Here is a 22,316-nt window from a genome sequence, read left to right on the forward strand (position 1 = left end):
AGCAGCAAAATGGTTTGTGGGATTTACTCACAATTCATGTGGTGTGTCTCAAAGATGTTTTTTAAGAGTTTGCCGACAACAATGGAGTTCTAAAGCACGGAGGAATGAGATACATTACGTCTTTGATGACACAGATGTTAGCAGGATCATTTTATTGTTGGTTTTGACATGGATCCGTTGACAGTTAGAGGAGTCTCTAATATCCCATGTCACTTGCGAAATTAGACTAAAAGCCTGAGATACACAAGTATATTTTTTTCTTTATTTCAAAAAATGACAGTATTTTATCAGAGGAAAACATACTTTAATTGAACCACTCAGTGTGCAACATTTTCAGATGTAGAGATTACTCTGAATTTCGGTGGTTTGGATAAACTTGCGCAGGACGTCTGTGTTCGGAGACGAGGCCAACTGAGGAGAGAAAGAGATGCAGGCGATTAAACTGTGAAGTCAGAATAACAAGGGAACTCTTCTGCTATGTTTTAATGGGGATTTAATGAGGCCATGATCACGTCCACATCATCATGCCGAATGATGTTCAAGTACAATGAAAACTAATTTAATGAGATGGAGGCATGCTGTTCTACTAACTCATGTACATGGAGCAGTTTCATGAGCATGGATCAGTAGATAAACAACATTTGAATTTGCTACTGCCCGGAGGCCCATTGCAAACTGGCTACTTCTGCATGGAAAAAGTAGCCAAGCCACATTGGCTCATTAGTATTTAGAAAGGTGCGTCATGCCAAACTGTCAAACATAACATCTCTCCGAAAATTACTGCCCACTGACCTTCCAAAAGCTCACTCAGATATAAAAAGAGAGGAAGCTCACCTGTATGGACTTCCCAAGCTTGGTTAGTGCAGGCTTGTAGGTCTCCATGGTGACAGAGTCAGGGCCGATGACGTCACTGTAACACTGGTAAACGACAGTGGCGATGCGCTGGACCTGGCAGTGGTTCAGTACTGATGAAACAGCATAAAGCAGAAGAATGTAAGGTTATATAACGAAGAATTAAAAAAATCTGAATGGATGAAGACTAGACTGTTTGACATGAGGAGGGCAAACTCTCTTCAGTCCTCAGTGACCGAGACTGAAGTCCTTTACACATGTTTTTTGGATTATCAATGTCTTATGTGCACCAAGACTAAATTGACCAAATCAGGATGCAAGGCTGTGTTCTGAGTGAGTGGAGAGGAGCATAATGGTGCTGCATTTCATTCACTTGGCAGGTGCTTTTTTGTCCAAAGATACTTACAAGCTAATTACATCAGGGAAAATCTGGGGTTCGGTGTCTCACTCAAGGACACTTCAAAGGGAAGAGTAGAGAATCTGAACTTTTTCTGATCTTTCAGGCTTCAAAGCTCTCAACTAAGAGCTGCAAGGCTGTTTGTCCTGGGACATTCCATTGAATGTAAAGCCTACTTTTTAACATCTTGTCAATTTTAACATTATCTAGTAATGTCAGTTATCAACTCAACATCTTTTTGAAGGTGAGAGCTAAATTGGTACATTTTGCTTTTCAGCAGGGTTGTTTATGTTGGATTTCCCCTCAAATTTAATAATTATTCTTTTCATGTAATAAATCAGTCTTTGTTATATAAGCCATTTCATATGTAGACCACCCAAATGCAATTGCACACATTGCCACTTAACATCTATTATTTGAAAAGTGATACCAATCTGCATGTGAGTGCGATTCTCTAGTATAACTTTACTAAACAAGCAGAGCATTATAACAGATGAGCCGTCATCTTTAAAGTGTCTATACTGAGTGTTTGCACGTGTGACAGAGGAAAAGAGCGAGGAGCCCAGGCAATGAGAGAAGTTAGTACCTGCAGCTGAAAGCCCAGTTACTATGTTGGGCTGCTCCAGTGATTGGCAGACCGGCTGACCACTGAAGGTACCGGTGTGGAGAGAGCGCAGGAAGGGAGTGGCGCTGGTGCACAGATAGTCTGCTGTCTTGTAATCGGCCACAGAGCTATCTGACAACACTGTCACGTTCAGCTCTCTGTGCTGAAGACAATCAAAAACCTGGATGAGACAAAGAAACACAGTCAGTACAACACAACATCACGTTGACGGTGGTAATCTATCAACCTGAAGAATACCTGCATGTTTGACTTTTGATGATTGTAGTTTAACAATAAGTAACCATGCTTTTAGACACTGAGGTGCTAAAAGATTATTTATAGCAAATAGCTCATTTCGTTTTATGTGTGTCTAAGCGATATTAACAATTATGTACAGGACATGAGTATGATAATCATGTGAACGACCTGGTGTTGCCTCATTGTTGAACTTAATGGATGAGAGAAAATAAACCTGTGCACGGTTGTAAATCAGCCTGCAGTAGAGAAAACCGGTCTAAACTTCTCCATATACCAACCTAATGTCATCACAGAACAGTGCAAATAATGTATTATTGTATAAACATAACCCACCTTTTCTGTCCACTGAAAAAGCTGGTCTTCTGCGATGTAGGAAGTCACTTGGCACATCAAAACCTTTAGGGAAAAGAACATAAGAGACATTTGTGGATCAAACTCATACTTGTGTCTGTGTGGTGTGAATTAAAGCCAGGAAAGACACCCAACTAAATGTCAAATCAAACGAAGAAGTCACACACAGAGCTATTTTCCTCAGGGTCACAAGCAGTTTGGGTTTATCTCCACTTTGCATTTCTCTGATGTTTTCATGTGGTGCAGTGCAACACCCACAGCAGAAGGAGAAATTCAAACACATGGAAGCTGTAAAGAGGATGAAGTAGAGGGCGGGAGCTAATTCACTCAGTCAGAATTCTGGTGAGTTTGCCAACAAAAGAAATGACGAAATAATTATTTTGACTATTGAATTAATTAGCAGATTATATTCTTGATGATTTAATTAACTAGTTGAAAAATCTAAAGCACAAGGCAATGTTTTCCATTTCGATAAGATTGTCAAAATAATTGCCAAATATTATTTTTATTTAAAACTAAACCGAATAGAGAAATTATTGTTGTTCCGTACCATACATACTCTTCTCCCAGCAAACCTGCTGGTTGCACATCATTCAACCTTCATTTTTTATCATTTATCTACTGTCCATAGTCAATAAATGCAAAAACATGCACAAACAAATTTCAGTTATTGAGTGATCTACAGATCAATGAGTGACTGTCATATCTGTGGTCCACAGCTGCTTCCCACTGTATGGAAGGCCTCTTCCTTCCGCTCATTAAATCTCTGCAGCAATTTCAGTCAGCAGGAGAAGAAATGTGTGATAAATCTGAAGCTTCCTCAGTAGCCCAGTGCTATCACACATGGCTGCTGACAATGTTTATCTTGATTAAACCATGTGCGAAGACATCGGGCTGAGAGAAACTATATCCAACACTGCACACATCAGAGCGATTGGTTATAACTCTGAGCCGTGGATAGCCAGGGCTCATTAATCCTGTGTGCCGTGGCCTACTTTCCAGCTTTTAGATCTGAAGTGGGGCTCCATGTTATATTCTCAATATACAATACAGTGCAAATGCTACAGGAACACATCAGTTACATATGATGTGACCATATACAAAATAAGACACAGCAGACCTGAGATTGAAGTATGTGCTGACATTTAAACGGCTTCAAGAACATTGTTTTTTGATCTGTTTCAGTTGCCATTCTGCAATTCTTACATTTACCCACCGATGTATTATTTTTTTCTTTCATTTCTTGCATAACAATTAACTGGACTCAGCCACAGTAATATTCTCTTAATTTATAAGAGTTGGGGTAATCAGGACCAAACTCATTTAACTGGATGATCTTTGAGTTTGCAGCAGCCTGGTGCCTTCTGTGGGAATAATGAAACAACAGACACATTCTGAAGTGATGCTCTCAGCTAGTTTGTCACTCACTGACGGGTTTTCCTTGTGTCTGTAGAAAACACATGCTGACTCCGTGCTGGTTTGTCCAGTTACAGCTCGGCTCCTCTCGTTCCACGCTGAAGCATGTCCCACTTTGTCCCAGTTTGCAGAGGTGAGAACGTACACTGACAGAAACCCTGTGAAGACAGAGCCTCTCAGAATTCAACAACAGCTCACATTGGAATTATTCTGATGCTTTAGATGCTTAGTTTATTTTCTGGTTCTGACATGCACTCAAATATAGTTTGAAGATGCTGACAGAGCTATATTAAACTTTTCTACTTTCTCCTTTTCTCACAGCTGACAGACAATGGGAACAATTTAACTATTATAATTTAAAGTGGAAACACTGAATCAATTAATTAATAGATTATTTGATCATTTAATACTATTTAATATTACCAAACATTCATTGGTTCCAGCTTCTGATCTATGAAGATTTCTGTTTCTCTTTGTTGTATGGTATAATAAACTGAACCTATTTGGGTTTAAGGCTATTGACACCTAAAAAACAGATAATAATAAAACCAAAATAATCATTAGTTGTAGCCGTACTATTATAAATGGCAGCCTGCATTACATTTACAGTATGTGTGACACTCAAGGCCCACATTCTGCTGGTTTAGCGACAAACTGGACGGGATGAAACAGGTTATCAAGTTACACTTCTCCTGATGTTGAAGTTTTGTGTGTGTTTTTGTTTATTACTCAAACCCCTCTGCTGTCAGAGAAGCCCCAAAATATGGTATTCAGGACTGCCATGAAAAAAGGCCTCTGATAGTTTCCCACAGAACAAGATGACATGTTCTGGTCTCTTGTTTTGTCAGACAAACAGTCAAAATCCAAAAATATTTTAGTTCATTATCATGAGCGACAATGAAAACAATCATATCTTCACATCCAAGAAGACAGAAAGAGCAAATATTTGACACATTTTCTTTGAACAGCAACCATTGCACAAAAGAGGTTCATGAACCAAAGCAATAAAGCTGCGGGCAAAAAAGTGGAAAAAATTAACTCAAAAGGTGCTAAAACGCTTATTTCTCACTATGAGCGACACCTAGTTCAAAGTTAATCATAAATGTTGAAGGGGTTAAATCTTGGCGTTTAGTCATTAATTCTGTGTGCATAATTTAACTTAAGAAAAAAAGGTGTTGCTCTCTAGAGAATATATTGTGATAAACAAATTATGTGCATATCTATGTTGACACCTTATCATCTTTAAAAGCAGAAAAATGTCTGCTGTATTACTCTTAAATAGCGGACTCGCACTGGACACTGTTCTAATTTCCACACAGGGGATCATTACAATAAACTGAGTGTGGTATAAAAAGGATTCATCACAGGTAAGGTAGCACACAGGAGCTACTTACTGGCAGCGTTGTGTCCCACAGCGAGGATGAACTCAGCACACGGCAGCTTGTTTCCCGACTTGAGTGAATCGGAGACTTCAGGGGTCCAGTGCAGATGAACCTCCCTGATGAAGAGAGATGGGGTTGGAGAAGTAGGGAAAGTTAAAGAAAACACTATAAGACTAAAATTAGATATTTCTTTTTTATTATTATTATACTCCACATAGGAATACAAGTGCCTGAAGGGCTGTGGTACAAAATGACCAGTAGATACAGCTGAACACACACATGCTACATATTAAAGTAACACTCTAAAAAAAGGGTGAAGAAACAGGATGACAATACCAGCATCCACTGAGGTCACGTAATAGTTTAATGAGTATAAATGATGTGAATCATGTGCTGTGACTTGCTATTGGCCTGAAATGGTAGACAGAGCTCTGCACCGCCATCATCAGAACACCACAATGGTTGTGATGGTGTTCATCCCTCCAGTACAAACCCAGAGACATAAAGTAGACCCCATTGTATCAGACCTCGTAGTGTGAGGCAGTGTTATTATTGCTAATAATGGCTGACCACCATATTGTCATGTTAGCTGGTCAGCATAGGAGAATGGGAGCCACATATAAACTAATCTAAAATGTAGTTTACATGTTTATCTCACTGGATGAAGCTTCCTGAATTGCCTCCATGCTTTCTGACTTGTCACTTCCCGTGTGTTCATGCTAGCTGGCTAACGCTATTTACCTCTTTTCCTCCAGCTCTCGGCGGATTTGTTCGTCTTCCTCGTTTTCCTCAAGCTCCTCGTCGTCTTCCTCCACAGCCCGAGAATACACCGACAGCACCTCGCCGAAAAACGTCGCCATGCTCACTGTGTTCTCAGAGGAAAACGAAAGTTCAGCTAGTGATTCAGATAAACTTCAGCCCTTGACAGGCGATCGCAACTTCCGCCCGGAGTGACGCCCCTTCAGAGTAAAAGGCCGGAATACTTCAGAATAAAAGCATCATTTCCTCAAACCTATCAATTAAGGTTTTGGAGAGATAGAAAGAAAAGAAGGACGGAATAAAGAAAGACAGAGAAGAAGGAAGGAATTAAGGTAGGAAGGAAAGAAAGAAAGAGGGAAGAAAGATAGGAAGAATGAAAGAAAGAAAGAAAGAAAGAAATTAAGGAAGGAAGGAAAGAAAAAAAGAGAGAGAAAGAAAGAAAGACAGAAATGAAGGAAGGAAAGAAACAAAGACAGAAATGAAGGAAGGAATATAGGAAGGAAGGAAAGAAAAAAGAGGGAAGGAAGGAAGTAAGGAAGAAAGAAAGAAAGAAAGAGAGAGAAAAAGAAAGAGGGATGAAGGAAGGAAGGAAGAAAGAAAGGAACAAAGAAAGAAAGAGAGAAAGAAACAAAGAAAGAAGACATTGTATTAAATCATGTAGGAGTTATGTGTGTAGAAAAAGAAACAACTTTCTCATTACACATAGTCATTTGACCCTCTCCAAGAAAAATATTGATGTATTCGCACATCTTTTAAAATACATTTTAAAATTAGACACCTGGTCAAAGGTCTTTGAGATGCATCTTGAAATATCCTCTAGTGAAATGAAAAACAATATGACTCATGGCTTCATCGTGCTTCATATTATATAAAAAGAATATGTTTAAGTCTGTTTGAAAACAATACTCACATCACCATATGTTAGTGGAAAGAGTTGTCAGTCACTGCAAATGTTCCTCTTGTCAACAGAGCTCCTATAATCCCTGAGGTCCTTCAGCATGAAATTCCCTGTTCGTGCTTCAAGCTGCACTTCAGCTCTGCACGAAACACCGTCCAGAAAAACACTCAGAGAATTTTGTACAAAAAAAGGCACTAAGTTTAGAACATACCTGCATGATTTGATTAGCTAAGACGGCTGGAGCCTCACGTTATCTGCTGCTAAACTTAAAATGCATTTTCACACAGATTTTGTCCTCCTGTTTGGACATAACCTTTTCAGGGCCTGGGAGAATGAGAGTGTAATTATTATTTCAACATACATATGATAGAATTGTCACTGCAATATAAATCTCAAAAGATAAGATGTGACGAAATATTTCCAATGCACAGAAACACATCAGCTCAAATACAATGTATATACATGCAACACCAGTCGCTTCACATTGTCCCAGTGGGAAGCTCAAAGCCAAGGCTGCATGCATGAGTACTGCCTGTCCAACATATTGTATTTCTGCCTGAGTTGCTCACTTAAATCAATGAATGATTTAAAGCCAAGACTCTCTAGTGGATCCACATTGTGGGCATGGTTATACAATACATAGGGGCTTGAATATGACTAACAATTAGTGTAGGGATGCTTGATATGCTATTTCTGTGCCGTGTGCCAATCAAGAATGAACCTGACGTGCCACATGACTCCACCAGCGTCTTACTGGTGATACATAATTTACACGATCGCAACAAAGCAGGAAAGCAGAGTTTCTACAGGACGCTGGCAGATCATCTCCGGCTGTATATCTAGCTGGAAACAAAAGCCAAGTCATGTTAGAGCAAATTGGCTTCAAGTTGACTGCAGAACATCCATCCTTTCCATTGTGTTGTATAATTCATTTTCCTGTAAGCTGTGCCCTGGGAGATGAGGGACAAACAGAAATGTGATGACATCAGCACGACCATAAACATACTTCATTGTCACCAGAAAATGCCTGGTGTTGGAAAGACAAATTGGATCGCGGCGCAAAGCCTGGAGTGGAATAGAGAGTAAGCTCTATTACCAGTGCAGTGCAATAATGTAGCAGGAGGCCATAAAGTGAAAACAGAAAGGTTTCCTGTCACAAAATGGAGAATCATGCTAGGAGGAAGCTCCGGGCCGCTGTTAATATAATTGATAGAGTAGAAGGAGAGTGGAAAGCCTCCAGGCTCAAGACAACAAGAGCGGAGCGTCAACGGCAGGACAAACTACTGGGAATGCCACAACGTCAACTGACCATAAAAAAAGGGAAGAGGACTGTCACAGGACAAAAACCATCAACAATGAGTATGTCCGTCTTTGTTTGGCTGAGGATGGTGAAGGTTGTTTGCCTCATCTGTCTGTTTGTCCGACAATTTGGTCAAGAGCAGCAGATCCCTCCTACTGGCCTCACTCTCCTGTGGTTGGCGGGGACATTCACAGACCTTTTAATGGGCAATTACAAAAACACTGCCCCCCATCTTTCCTTTCCTTACACCTGCTCCTCTCATAAGTTTCATCCCAAGACAAACATCTTGTCAGTTGAATCCACAGATCGTACATAGAGATGGACGACGTGTCTCAGTTTCCTCCCAGTATCCACAAATCAAGCCAAAATATCCTGGATACGAACGCAGCCATCTTGCACATTTGGAGCTCGAGTCTGCCCAGTAGTGATTTGGGAATTGAGTCGCAGTATCAAGTTCCTGCCGACGGAGGCATTTGACCAATTGTTTTTCAGTCTCAGCTGTCAATCATCATTACAGCATCAAATAGCTTAAATAGTAATTAAAGCCAAAATTATTGGGAAAAGTAGCACTTGGACATAAATCAGCGTAATAAGGACGACATAGAATGACAGAAAACAGCTTTCAGAGAAAATTTGACTTTTAGACATTTTAATTTGGTCCATCGCCCATCCACTAACATGGAGGAAGTGGAGTTCATGACCTACACTGCAGCTAGCCGACAGGGGGCGATCAAGACATTTTGGCTTCACTTTAGGGGAGCCGTCGTATCGTCCATCCACAGTCTATGGTTGAATAATGTGCCCAAATTATAATAATATAATTCAATATATAATCATATAAAATTAAAGGATACAAAAAGCACACAGCTGCTATTGATGAGTTGGGAAAGTTTCTAATAATTTAGTTTCTAATGATCATTTCATGAATAACTCTACAATTAAGGCAACAACAAAAGGTTGATTCATATTATTTTGAAGTAGTGCTTATTTAAAAAAAAAATGTCATCAACCTATGCTTCCCTTAAAATGAAAAGAAAGCATATGTTTTACCCTTACAGCATTACAGAAATGAATCATTAATACTGCAATAGACTTCAGTAGGGCTTACATTTTGTGTAGGGGTTCAAAAGGTGCATGACGCCTGTTTAAAGCGGTCCATGGGTTGTTAAGAAAATGCTACACGAGACAACTGAGTGTTCATCGGTCCACACATTTATTTCTATATTTATAGTTTGAGCTTTTCACACAACACCTACAGCCTTGCACCCATTTTATCAGACCACCTACAAACAGTCACATATACACGCAGGGGCAATTTAAAATGTGCACTCCAGCTCGGCTGCACGACTGTGGGCTGTGGGAGGAAAGTGAAGCGCCTGGAGGAATCCCACGCAGACACACAGCGAACATGCAAACCCCACACGGAGAGGATCAGTTGCTTAGGAACAGAATTGTTCCCTAACTGTGGGTGTGATCGTTTCTGAGTAAGGTGTGGGTTTTATTCATTTGAGCTTTTGTGTAAATGGAAAACAGGGCTGTGATAATGCTCACAGTGACATGAGGTGGGTGGAAAAGGTGAGCAGCTGCTGATGTGCCATCCACCAGCTAAACAGGAGATCAATATGATGTCATGGAGAAAGATTTAGAAAAGGGATGTTTATAAACTTTTGAGCTTTTATCAAATACCAGACAATCATACTGACTGATTTAAAAAAAGAATGTCAGTGTGGAAATCCACTCTTAAATTTGGTTTAATTAATTTATGAAAGAATATTTTGATTTAGTTCAGCTCTAAGGACCAGATCTGTTACACATTTTCTTCAAATTAGTTCTGTAAAGTGTGGAACCAGGACTTGCAAAATATATAAATAAAAACATACCTGTGCCTTTAACATTCTTCTGGTTATTTCATTAAACTGTTAGATGCCTGGAAACATCTGCATCTGCAAAAAGATTTGAGAGTAAATCTATACGAATAAGCAAGAAAAACTGTTCCAATCTTCCAGCCATGATTTTTTTACCCCATCTTTTCTTGTTCTTCTTTTGAGTTTTTTTTGGCAGGCGATAAACAATGAATTGGTGCATTACTGCCACCAATTTACCCTCTGAATATTGTAGGGGGGCTGGAGCCAAACCTGTCAAAATGGGGGCCAATTTTCAAGATTTTTCAAGATCCTGAATTAGTCCTGCACCGTCACCGTCCTGGTGGAAAAAAGGCAACAGAAACAGATATTCTCCTATTTTAAAGGTCTATTTATAAAAATGTTCTCACATGGCCATATGAATGTTCACCTTGTAACCACTTCTTCTGTCAACACTAGCTGTGAAGATATTTTTAGAGTGACTCTAACGTGATAAATGGGGGACAAAAACATGCATTAAACCCTGAATAACCCTCATGTCCTCGACCCCCTCATCTACTGTCATTACTAATTCTGTCACTACTGTCGAATAAAGCCAAAAATAATGATGATAATGTTAAAAAACGAAATAGTCATCATCATTTCCTTTCAAGTATCTCTCCTTTACCAAACCATGATATCTGCTGTACCGTACGTCTTCATGTAGAAAGCAAAAGTGTGAGATCCTCATAACAAATGCACACGCTTTGTCACACACTAATGCTTGGGGACAGGGTAATCGTCAGGCAAAGAGAAAAGTCAATTTGTGGAAGACATTTTCTCTCTGCGCGCGCAACAGCCTCGTTCATTCTTTCCTAAAGCCATTTCTGCTGTGCACAAAGGGAAAGTTGGTCTGTGTCTGTTTGCGTGTGTGTGTGTGTGTATGTGCATGCATGAATGCATGCATGGCAAACCAGCTTTTGTGCAATTCATTATAAATTCTGCTGACAGAGACTTGCGGTGAGAGCAGTGGTGTGTGCGTGGAGGGAATATCAAGAGGACTGCTCCGGCCCGGTGATGGCCTGCAGCTCTAAAGATATCAGCTCCTTCATATGAAGATGCATTTAGGACCCCCCCTCCTCCTCCTCCTCCTCCTCCTCTTTCTCTCCTTCCCCCATTAGCATTTAGGCCCACAAACCTTTCCCATTACAGTTAATAATCCTGATTAACACAAGCTGCAGTCGGCTTGGCTCGGTAATGGGCAGACGCAATGCAAAGTGTCATTAAGGGAGAGAAAAATGGCCTTTCAGCTTTCAGTCATAGTTTGGGTTTATAATGAAGCTGTTAATCATCCAAACTATAAAAATCTTCTTTTTAACTTTCAAGGAATCCCATCGAGAGCCAGAAGAACGTTTAGAGCTGTCATAATCAATATTTCTTTATCACCAATGGATCAAATGAGTGTGTAATGTGATGATTGTCACTCATTGTGGCAAACTCGCAGAGGGTTACCACTTAACTGTGCAGTCCCTCTCAGCTTGAGTGAGTGTTTTCAACAATTTTTTGGGGGTTTTCTGGTCTACATCCGCATCCGCCGTGGTTCACTCCCTCATCGACCTTGTTTCCAGGCCCAGCAGGCAGCGAACAAGCATGGATAAACCAAATGCTGCTTGGTGCTGGGCAGGTAATGTCCAGTGTGCGGATGTGTGAAATTGGATGGGGTTGAAACTTCTCAAGCTGTTTTTTTTTTTTATTCGTCACACAACTACTCCATCCATCTTTAGGTGTAATATTGGGAAAAGCCTTCAAGGAGGGAAATCTCAATTGGTCTTAACAGTCTTAATTTGTGCACGATCATCTCTATGTGCACGATTCTTTACATTCCTCTCATTTTCAAAAATGGTTTTAAAAGCTATATTCCCTATGGTGGTCCACAGGGTTTAATACTGGGTTTGATCTTTTTTTCATCATACAAGTTTGTTGTGAATGCCTTGAAAATATTACAGATTTAATGTGTAACAACTGCTTCAAATTAAGAGTATAATAACTGAATTCTATTTCAATAATCCCTCCTGCAGGTGAACACCAATACTCACTTGAAAATGATTAACTCCGCCAAGGAGGTTATATTTTCACTCCTGTCTATTTGTTTGTTTGATAGTTTGCAGGATTACGCAAGCTACTTGTGGAATAGGGTGTTTGTTTAATAGTTTCATTGATTCCCCCCAATGAGTAATTCATGGATCTTCATGAAAAAGGTATATTTAAGGGAATAATATCTATAATTATGTGTAACTTGGTGATTATCAGTGGCTCTGTGGGTGAGGGTTGTTCCCTCCCCCAGTCTAATGTGGGGCAGCTTGACCTAGACGGCAGAGAAGACCTGTATGAATTTTAAAATAAGTGCTATAATCACTCTCCATTTAACAGCCCCCAAACATATGCCACGCTTTAAACTGTGCATGAATAGTTGTATAAATCTTTCAGCATGCACTCACCTACAGTGAGTTTATCATCCAGGGACCCTGACTTCCTCCAAGGCCATTCATTTTTCATGGAGCCCCGCTGGTGATGGAGCATGTCCACAAGTAGGACTGGGGAATTACTGTGAGAATCTCAGACGCTTTGTGGCGCGAATGCAAAGTAGCAGAGAGACCTCTACCTGATTTAATCTCCCTCTTTGCTTTATCGGTTATTACTACACACCTCCATTAATATGCAGAGTGTATTAGAAGTCAGAGAATTTAGAGATGGCTGGATTCATAAGAACAATCATGCATTGTATAAGGCTCCAAGCCAATCACATCCTGCTGTAATTGTTCACATGCTGTCAGATCTGCTATTGTTCTATTGGCTGATGTGCACTTGTAGTATAGCGGCTAGCATAGCTGCAGATATTGGACATAGAGAAACGTGAAAGTTCAGCGTTAAGCAGGATTCTTTAGAATAATTGAATATTGACATTCTTGTCAGGTGATAGAGTTGATCATTTGTTGGTGGTCAGTGTCTTGTTCTATGCTGCAGTGCACGGTGGCCAAGAGAGCTCAATGCACTGCAAATGGAGAAAACACATGCAAATACAGAAAATGTGCTGAAAACTGCGAAAATGACAATGGAAATGTTTCCAGGGGACCCAAAAAAATGATGAACCTGGATGTAGTTCAATGATTCGGGAAGTTCCATCACCAATGATGAGTAGCAGACTTCAATCACTTCACATTTACAGCGCCTTGAGCTCTTTTGGCCACCGTAGCAATGTGCTGGAGCAACAAGCTGAAAGCAGCTGGCCTCAACATGATCAACATAGCTGGCTCTGTCCACAGGGTGCAGGTGCAGCTTGATTCTCTGGTGCTATGGACAATCATTCTCACCTTGATGAACACATGAGCAGTAAACTGACACCGCTGACTGCTTGAAGACACAAGTGACCCTTCCTGATCTCAACAGATTCCTTTTTTTTGGGAATGACAGCCATGACATCTGTGCTGATTTTCCCCAGACATCCCAAGAGGATGACTTCTGCTGACTTTGGATTTCTCCTCGCCCTGTTGTAAAACAATGCAAGAGGTGTGCCAATGGAGCCGTGTTGCCTCAGATAACAGTAAGAAAGCACTGATATCATTGTCATAGCAACAACCATTCTATCTTTCAGTGTGATGACCAGTAAAGAGCAGAAATAAGGTGTTGATGTTACAAAACAATCTTACAGCAATGTGATAATTTTGCATTGTGTTGCAGCAAAAGTCAACTTGTTATCTAATGACATTGGGCATGAAGTGGTGCGATTCAGGGGGCGGTGTCTTTTGGCAGAATGTAAAATGATTTGTTAACTGCTTCATCTTATCAACAGAATTCACGAATAGACATTCAAAATATTTAAGTGTTTTTCTGCTTTCTTCACAAAGCTCCTTCACCTCAATCCAAACTAAAGTTTTCGTGTTTTATAGTTGTGAACATTATCCGCAGTTCCTTTGTGCAATGCATCATGTCCATATATTCCCGATAATAGCACATGAAAAAGTCAAATTTGTTAAGTTGGAACAGGCAACATAATTCAGTCTGCCTAAGATGAGCAAGTAACATGGAATCTGCTCCAGACAAAATGAGTCACTAAAACAGAACATGGACATTTTTTCTCTGCTAAAAAGTGGTTTGAGTTGTTTGAAAGCCTGAGTAGGTCAAGGTACGGCCTCATTGTGGAAACACCTCCTCACTGTGTTCTCCTTCACCCACACTTCTATATTTGGAGTGTGCCACACTGCCTGCGGTAATCTTATAGTCAGGGGGGAGCTGAGCTCAGTTTGGCGGTGATCTAAATCAGTGGCTTTCAAACTTATTTCCAGGGTTTTTGTTTTTTACCTCTGCCAAAGAGGTTATGTTTTCCCCCCTATATACATGTGTTTGCTTAACGGATTTCCACGAAACTTGGTAAGGATGCCGTATGGGTCAGGGAAAAGCCTATTACATTTTGGCACAGATCCGGATCAGAGGGCGGATCCAAGATGCTTTTTTCACATTCTGAGGGCATAACAATTTCAATTGATTTCCCAGGGAAAAAAAGAAACAGACACATTTAGGGAACTGATATCTATAAGTGCATGTGTGAAATTTGATGCAGCTTGATTGAATTTTAAGAGACTGGTGGGCTTTGGCTGAGGTATGAGTTCTACTGAGTGCCATATCGTTTTGCAAAAGAGTTATTATCTTCACCAAAGGTAAAAGAGAAGATTTAATAACATCATACAGAATTTTGCGATAGTTTCAAATTCCAGTTCATCACTCATCATCAGCATGACTGAATCAGAAAGCCCAGGTTTGCTCTGGAGGACCGCCCAGACTCTTAAGTCAAGTTATGAGTTTGGACTGGGGTTCAATAAAGATTTTTAAAAGGTTGACAAAGTTTCAATAAATTAAGCATTTTTTCATATCACACTGATGTACATTTCGATCAACCTTTGTAAAAGCCCAACCTTCACATTGAACACCATTCAAAAGTCCCAATTTCTTAGAAAGACTTGAGAATCTGAGAAGTCTGCCTCGATGTAGCTTAAATCATTTTGAAAACGTGCAGGTACAACTTTCTAAGGTGTTTCATAAACAGATTGACCAGACTTTATGATTTGGTTTGACGTTTAAGCAATCTATTAGCTGTAAATTGATGATACATATACATCAGCGTTTACATATTCTTGCTTCTGAAGCTAGAGGTGCACGTGTGATGTCTACAATACCAACTTGTATAAGATTCTGGGAAGAGACTGATAATTACTCTTAGTTGTACACACATGCATTACAACTGGACATTATCTCACTGTCATAATTAGGCTTAAACGCTTCAAATCATGTAGGTTTGCATCATTTAACCGACCACACCCTCAGGAATGCCAGTGGTTGTAGATCAGAGTAAAATATGGAGACAAATTTCCCTCTGTGTTTGAGAACTAATGAGCATATACAGTCATTAGATGGAAACGTTGGCACTGACTAAAGCTGGAGAAGGAGAAAGAAAAAAAAGGAAACCCAGCCCTGCCAGCTGACTGGTATAGACGGGACCTTTAATGCAGCTGCAGCTCTTCATTCAGATGCTGAGTGGAGCAGCGGATGACCGGAGGAGGAGGAGGAGGAGGAGAGGAGGCAGATCACGGCTCTGTTCTAATCGCATTTTCTAAAAACCACTTCGATGCACACTGAGGGCTTTTATTCATCCCTCCTTCCAGCCTGCTCGGAGCATTTTAGCGGAGTCCAGGACTGAGCGGATTGCGGCAGTCTCACGCGTCCTGGGTGATCGGAGCTCAGCAGCAGCAGCACATTGTATGAAATAACGTCACCGCCATCCAGTTTCCCCCATTTACACAAATCGGCTCTCCACTCGCGGACTGTTCACCCGGACTCTTTCATCAGGTAAGAATGGGGGATTTTCTTCTTCTGATCTAAACTGGCTGTTTGTGTTGATGTGGAACAGATGCAGACATTATCCTCTGCGTAAAGATGACATTCCTGTCCCGAGAGGCTGCTGCGTGGAGCGCAGGAGAGGATGCTCCTGTTAAGAGGATGTTGTAAGGCCTGTAGGATGTAGAAGATGATGTAGCCCATTGTCCTCACTGCCTCGTCTGATCCCCTTATACACTGATCAGCAGCATGAAGGTGACGGGCTCCACTACAGGGCTGTGATTTAGTGCGTATTCCCCATGTTAATTGTTCCAGATTGGTGTGCGCCTATATTAAAGTGGCCTGGGCCAGTTAATGGGGGTGTGTGGGCGTGTTTCTGATGGTTCTGACGGGCAGCCTCCTCTGGATGAGCAGGGCTCTCATGTGTCTTCTCTTCGGTGCAGGTAACCACATGTGCGGGCCGGTGTCACCGCGCTGAGCCCGGAGAGCACGCAGGGGGTAGACTCGGGTCAGAGACACAGAGCGTGGCCGGGGGAAGGTGGACCGGATGACGGACAGAACCTCCGAGGCCCCGCGGCTGCCGGTGCCGCTGCGCCGCTGCCACGGGGCGCTCCAGGCCATCAACAGCAACGGCACCTGCGTGGAGCAGCTCGGCTTCTTTCCGCCGTTCTCCTCCACCCTCGCGCTCCTCGTGCTGGTGGTCGTGCTCGCGGGGGTCGTCCTCGTCTCCCTGGCAACGTTCCACTTCCACAAGAGGAAGCTCCGGAAGAGGAAGATCCAGCGCGCGCAGGAGGAATACGAGCGCGACAGTCGCAGCCCCACGCGCGCAGGGGCGAGCGGGGATCCCGCGAGGCCGTGCGTCATCGTGCGGCCGGTGAGATGCGGGGAGGTTCAGCCCGCGTGCCGGAGCGGGGGAGGCGGGGACGTCACCGGGGCACCGGGGGAGGACGAGCGCGAGCTGCACGAGACGGTTGCTCTGGACTGTTAACTCAGCGCAACTTCAGGGAACAGGACTGTGGAATTAACAGGAAAAGCAATAAGGCACAAAGAACTCCCACACCCACCTCTGCTGCTTGTAGATGACTTAGAAACAGCAGGAAACAGATAAATGCAGAATACTGAGCAGAGTAGTGGGCCTACACTACAGTGGCGCTGCAGATGGGTGACAAGTTAAATGGAAAAACCGGAATATGTGAGAAGAGAGACCAAAAAGAATGTAGATGCTTCCACACAAGTGAACTGCAGAGTACAATTAATCAATTAACTTCCTATCATGCTCTGAGGTATAAAAATACTGATCTGGCCAATTTGATTCTTTCTTTGATTTAAGATGACAAGACAATGATTTACATCCATTGGAAAGACGTCAGTATTTAAGATGGAAATTGTGGTTGACAGCGCACATTCGCTGGTGCATTAGTTTAATACGAAAAACCGAGGAGCAACTCCTCTTCAGGTGACTGAGAATGTCAAAGCGGGGACGTGAGCTGACTGTCACAACAAGGACAAACAATTACATAGAGAGGGTTGTAGTTAGGTTGCAGTGCATAAAACCCCCCTGCATTACAAAGATGAATTCACAGTTTGGAGGTCAGCGATGTGAGATGTGGGGGGGAAAAGCGATATGATCAAATGAGAAATGTCATGAGGAGACCAGAGAATGATGCAGGCCTCTTCACTGAATGGATCCATTGGCTTTGTTATGCTGAGAGGGGGCGTTTTGCTGGTGTAGTGTCGGTCCACTTGTCCTCTCAGCGGGGGAAAGGTCACTAGAAATCAATACCAGGTTGTTCTGAGTGATCACCTTTATCTAATGGTTAAACATTTCAATCTTGATGAGGAGTGGTCTCTTCTGAGATGACAGTACCCCCCATCCATAGGGAACGCAGGGTCCATGAAGAGTTTGATGAGTAGGAAAATGATGTGAGTCATAAGCTAAGGTCAATGCACTCACCAGCTGTAAAACGAGTTGAACACAATTTGTGTTAGATAGCGCTCTCCACCACTGCCATCAAAACACCAAATGAGGGGAATATCTTTTAGAAGAATGGTGCTCATCACTCCGGTAGAGTCCAGAGATTTGTAGAATCAATGCCAAGACATGTCGAAGGTGTTCCGGGAGCACGTGGTCGCCCAACACCCGACAAAGCCACTTTATGTTGGATTTCCCTTTAATCTGTCACCCATCTGCTGGTTAGCCATGTGGCCACACTCCTTCCTCTTCCACTCGTATATTTAGCCAAACGATATCTCCTTATGGGATTGTATAAAGTATTTGCCTGCTTTGACTTTTGGACCTCCTCCTCCTTCCAAGCCGAAAAACATCGTTTGAACCTCAAAGATGTTTAAACTTTAAATCTTCCCTGGGATGTAACACACTGTTGTGTTGAATTATTAAGAGTTGATGACACAACACGGAGCATAATGGCTCGCTGATCTGCCTTGGCATGTCCTCTGACACACTACCAGTATGTAGTTAGACTATAGTGGATGTTGTGGTGCTGTTAGGCAGTGAAAAAACTGCACATAGGCTATAGAAATAGCTTATTTGTTTGCGTAGTATTTTTTCCTTCAATTAAGTGACTTAGCATATTTGCATAAAGTACTGTCCTCCAATGTCTGTTAGACATCTGTAGCTAGCTATAGTTAGCCTGAAAGGATGCAAGACTTCTTTGCTGTAGTAATGCACATAAGATATTTTTCTTTGATGTGTCAGATAGTAAATTTTTGCGCTAATAGAGTATTTTCTCTTTTTTTTTTGAGTATTTTTAATGTATTCTCTGACATGTAATAAATTGAGAATCCTTCCAGTAGAGGGTTTCTGTTGAAGCCGATCTTTTCTTTCGTTTATGATCCTTCATATTGCATAATAGTGGGCCTAATAGAAATTCTGTGTCATTCATGATATGAATTCACTGTAAATGTATGCCATTATGAGAGCTGGAATGTTTTACAGTAACATCATCTTTCTGGAGTTCATATAATCTGCCTTATCCAAGGAAAATATGTACTATTCAAAGTTTATAAATAAATACTTACATTATGTTAACTCTTTGAATGTGTCAGTGATCTTCAAATCTGAATGTTATGACCCAGGTGAATGTGCAGCTTCCCAGTACATTGAATTGATTGCTAATTCCCACCATTTACCCAATATATTACTGTACAGGTGATGTGAGATGATAAGAAAATGTTTGACTGGATTTTAATTTCAGCCCCCATCTCCCTGGACATATGTAAATGACCTCACCAGGGAGATCCAGGACCACGTCACTGCATAATCAATTCTCATAATAAATTAACTTCATGTAATGTAGAACCATATCGGTCGAATACAGAATCAGATCCACTGCATATACAACATAATGTCTTCTCTTTGGACAACATCAATCTTTCAGTGACCTATTGACATGAAGGTTATCCACGGAAGTACCGCTCTTAATCTCCACGGCCTTATAGCCTGTGATGGCGCCATGGCATGTCTCATCAGAGGTCAGTGGCAGTGAATCAGCATCAGTCAGTGGGTTGGCCAGGTACCAGGAGACAATGTTCCTAATTGTCCCCTGCAAAAAAAAGGACTGGGGATATGAAGCAGTCTTTGGCAAGGCTCCAGATCTGGAGGATGCACTGACAGACTGTCTGCCTATCTTATCTCACCAGCCTAAGTGAAACAAAATGAAACCATTTATCTTGGCAGCGAAATTGGAAGTAAGTCAATAGAAGATGACTAATGCTTGCTACATTTAAACATGTGTTTCCGTCAGGACAGCTTATAGAATAGGATCCACAATATGATTTCATGTTGTACTGTTGTAGTCATGACCAGATACAAGTCTCCATGTCTGTACCTATCTCACATCTCCCTGTTTGATGTGTGACACTTTCCATCTGCTAAAGACAGGGTTGAATTCTATGTGTTTGTTTAGTGGCAAAAAACACCTCTTGTAATTCATAGCAAGGTAGGAGGAAGCCAGGGAAAGAGGAAGGTGGTGATGAATGGATGGGCAATAACAGTCAGATGGATTGATGGAGGTCAGTGGCTAGGAATGGGTAGTAGTCAGTGGCTAAGATTGGGTGGAGGTCAGTAGCTAGAAAGTGCCTATAGAAGTCAGTGCACAGTGAAGGTCTGTGGCTATAGTAGATTGAGGGAAGTGGTCAGGAACGGATTAAGGTCAGTGGAGGTCAGTGGAGGTCAGTGACTGGGAATGGATGAAGGTCAGATGCCAGGAATGGATGAAGGTCAGTGGAGGTCAGTGGCCAGGAATGGATGAATATCAGTTGCTAGTTATGGATGGAGGTCACTGACTAGGAAAAGATGAAGGTCAGTGGCCAGGAATGGATAGAGGTCAGTGACTAGGAATGGATGGAGGTCAGTGGAGGTCAGTGGAGGTCAGTGGAGGTCAGTGACTGGGAATGGATGAAGGTCAGATGCCAGGAATGGATGAAGGTCAGTTGCTAGGAATGGATGGAGGTCACTGACTAGAAAAAGATGAAGGTCAGTGACTGGGAAAGGATGGAGGTCAGTGACTAGGAATGCATGGAGGTCAGTGACTGGGAATGGATGGAGGTCAGTGACTGGGAATGGATGGAGGTCAGTGACCAGGAATAGATGGAGGTCAGTGGTGGTCAGTGACTAGGAATAAATTGATTCTCAGTCGTTACAGGGATGGGCAAAGGTCACTGGCTATGAAATGATGGTTAGAGGTCAGAGGTCAGTGGTTCGGAGTGGATAGATGATTGACTGCTGTTATTTACTGTCAGGGTTACAGAGTTGCATTCAAGAGAGACACAGAGTTATTTTTGTGTGATTTAGGTTTGCTCAGGGAATAGCCTAGTTATTGTGTACAGCCTAATTTAGAATTAATGAGGCCAGTTTTCAGGGTTTTGTTGTCTCAGGGGATCGGATCCTCTGAGCTGCACAAAGACTTCACAAGGGTGTTGGTTGTGTGTGGGTTATTACAATTTAATTTAACATTTTAGTAAGATCATATAATCATAAATGACTTGCTCCTGGCTGAGTATATTCTTGGTTTGCAAAAGTGCTATAAAGGTTTTACTTATTTTCTTTAACTTTTAATTATTGGATATTCTGTTCTACATTTTTAGCCCCATTATGCATCCACCAACAAAGCTTTTAGGAAAGCTGTGAGGTTTTACTTCCTCCACCAAGAAGGTTGTGTTTGCACCCGTGTCTTTTGGTATGTTTGTTTATTTTTCAGCAGGATTACACAACCGGATTTTCACCAAACTTGGTGGAGGGATAAGGTCACGAGCCAGGAAAAGAACCCATTACACTTTTATCTTGCTTTCTTGGTTTTGTTATTGAATTGTTGGGAGTAACCTTGGGTTTTGAGACATGGCTCGGACTGTCTCAGTGAATAATTTTTTAATTTAATCTGTTGAGCACATACAGTATTTATTGCTTTTCCCCCCTCTCTTTTGTGTATGTTTCCAGACAATCATTGATTTCCTTTAATTTCTGTAACGTATGAAGATCAGCTTGCAGGCACCAGAGACTTGCACGAGTTGGCGGTCGATGGTTTGGTTATGCCAGACAGTTTCTTTCTTGAACACACACACACACACAGTTTTACCTCTTTCTTGCTTTTGGAGAAGGTCGAAATTATTATAAATTATGCAGCGTGAGTTTTGTAGACAGTGACAAGAAACATGGACGAAAATTGGTATGGTCCTATAAATGATTACTGCAGGAACAGAGAGATTTCAGCACAGAAGCATTTAGCAGGAGAAGCAGAGTGTGTTGTGATGCGTGCAGATTCCGGCCTCCTCCAAGTAGTGGTGGAACGACTCTGATTGTTCCTACAAGGCCTGGCAAGGAAAGTACTGGGTACACTAATTAATGGGTTTCTGGTTGCACTCGATATAAAACTAACACCCTGCCAGCGGGCCTACCAACCTGCCTGCTGAGGAGCATCAGAACACAAAGGGCCATTGCTTTTTAACAAAAGCAAAATCGGTGAAGACAAAAAACTGTAATGATAAACACTCCACCGTCCATTGCGTTATAGATTAGAAAAAGAGAGTACATTTTACAGCGTGATTGCATAGGAAGTGAAATATTTCATAAGGTAAAGGGATGGATCGGGCCTGCGTTCGGTTACAGCCTCCACATATTTATGAGGCTTCGCCCTCGACTTTACAGCTCAGTCTGATTATTCCACTGAGCTGTATTAGCAGATTGGCTCCGCGCTCTATATCTCATCTCGCTGCTCCTGTTCTCACCCCTGCTGTCACGGTTCGAGGTGGATGATTTGTCACCAACAGTGTCTGTTTATATGCTTCATTACAGCAGGTTGAAGCTGTGGCTGTGAGGTTACCCTGGACCACTGCGGCTCTGTAGGCCGAAGA

The 22,316-nt window shown here is 41.8% G+C and overlaps 2 protein-coding genes across 3 annotated transcripts; one reads left to right on the forward strand and one right to left on the reverse strand.

Moving 5' to 3' along the window:
* Positions 1–243: 243 nt before the first annotated feature.
* psmg1 (proteasome (prosome, macropain) assembly chaperone 1) lies at positions 244–6,209 on the reverse strand. Its single transcript, XM_034606885.1, has 7 exons — positions 6,002–6,209; positions 5,273–5,376; positions 3,891–4,036; positions 2,445–2,507; positions 1,836–2,034; positions 835–965; positions 244–411 (listed from the first exon to the last, which is right to left on the reverse strand). Exons 1-7 carry the CDS (start codon positions 6,118–6,120, stop codon positions 334–336), a joined length of 840 nt encoding a protein of 279 aa, XP_034462776.1. The 5' UTR covers positions 6,121–6,209; the 3' UTR covers positions 244–333.
* Positions 6,210–15,597: 9,388 nt separating this feature from the next.
* Positions 15,598–18,999, forward strand: LOC117774450 (uncharacterized protein C11orf87 homolog). 2 transcript variants are annotated; one of them, XM_034606887.1, is made up of 2 exons: positions 15,598–15,962; positions 16,393–18,999. In XM_034606887.1, the coding sequence occupies exon 2, from the start codon at positions 16,495–16,497 to the stop codon at positions 16,933–16,935; it is 441 nt and encodes a 146-aa protein (XP_034462778.1). In that variant the 5' UTR covers positions 15,598–15,962; positions 16,393–16,494; the 3' UTR covers positions 16,936–18,999. The 2 variants fall into 2 exon arrangements, with proteins under 2 accessions (XP_034462778.1, XP_034462777.1); XM_034606886.1 differs by having other exon boundaries at positions 15,601–15,959; positions 16,391–18,999.
* Positions 19,000–22,316: the final 3,317 nt, after the last annotated feature.

This window comes from Hippoglossus hippoglossus, chromosome 14 (genome assembly GCF_009819705.1).
Source record: "Hippoglossus hippoglossus isolate fHipHip1 chromosome 14, fHipHip1.pri, whole genome shotgun sequence".
Classification (NCBI taxonomy): Eukaryota; Metazoa; Chordata; class Actinopteri; order Pleuronectiformes; family Pleuronectidae; genus Hippoglossus; species Hippoglossus hippoglossus.

What these genes read in the sequence shown, in the direction of transcription:
- LOC117774450 (XM_034606887.1), top strand. Translation starts at nt 16,495, where the DNA reads ATGACGGACAGAACCTCCGAGGCCCCGCGGCTGCCGGTGCCGCTGCGC.
- psmg1 (XM_034606885.1), bottom strand. Translation starts at nt 6,120, where the DNA reads ATGGCGACGTTTTTCGGCGAGGTGCTGTCGGTGTATTCTCGGGCTGTG. An exon ending in GACACAAGGAAAACCCGTCA is followed by an intron (nt 2,508 to 3,890) that starts GTGAGTGACAAA and finishes TTTTCCCTAAAG; the next exon opens with GTTTTGATGTGCCAAGTGAC. An exon ending in AACTGGGCTTTCAGCTGCAG is followed by an intron (nt 966 to 1,835) that starts GTACTAACTTCT and finishes CTGTTTCATCAG; the next exon opens with TACTGAACCACTGCCAGGTC.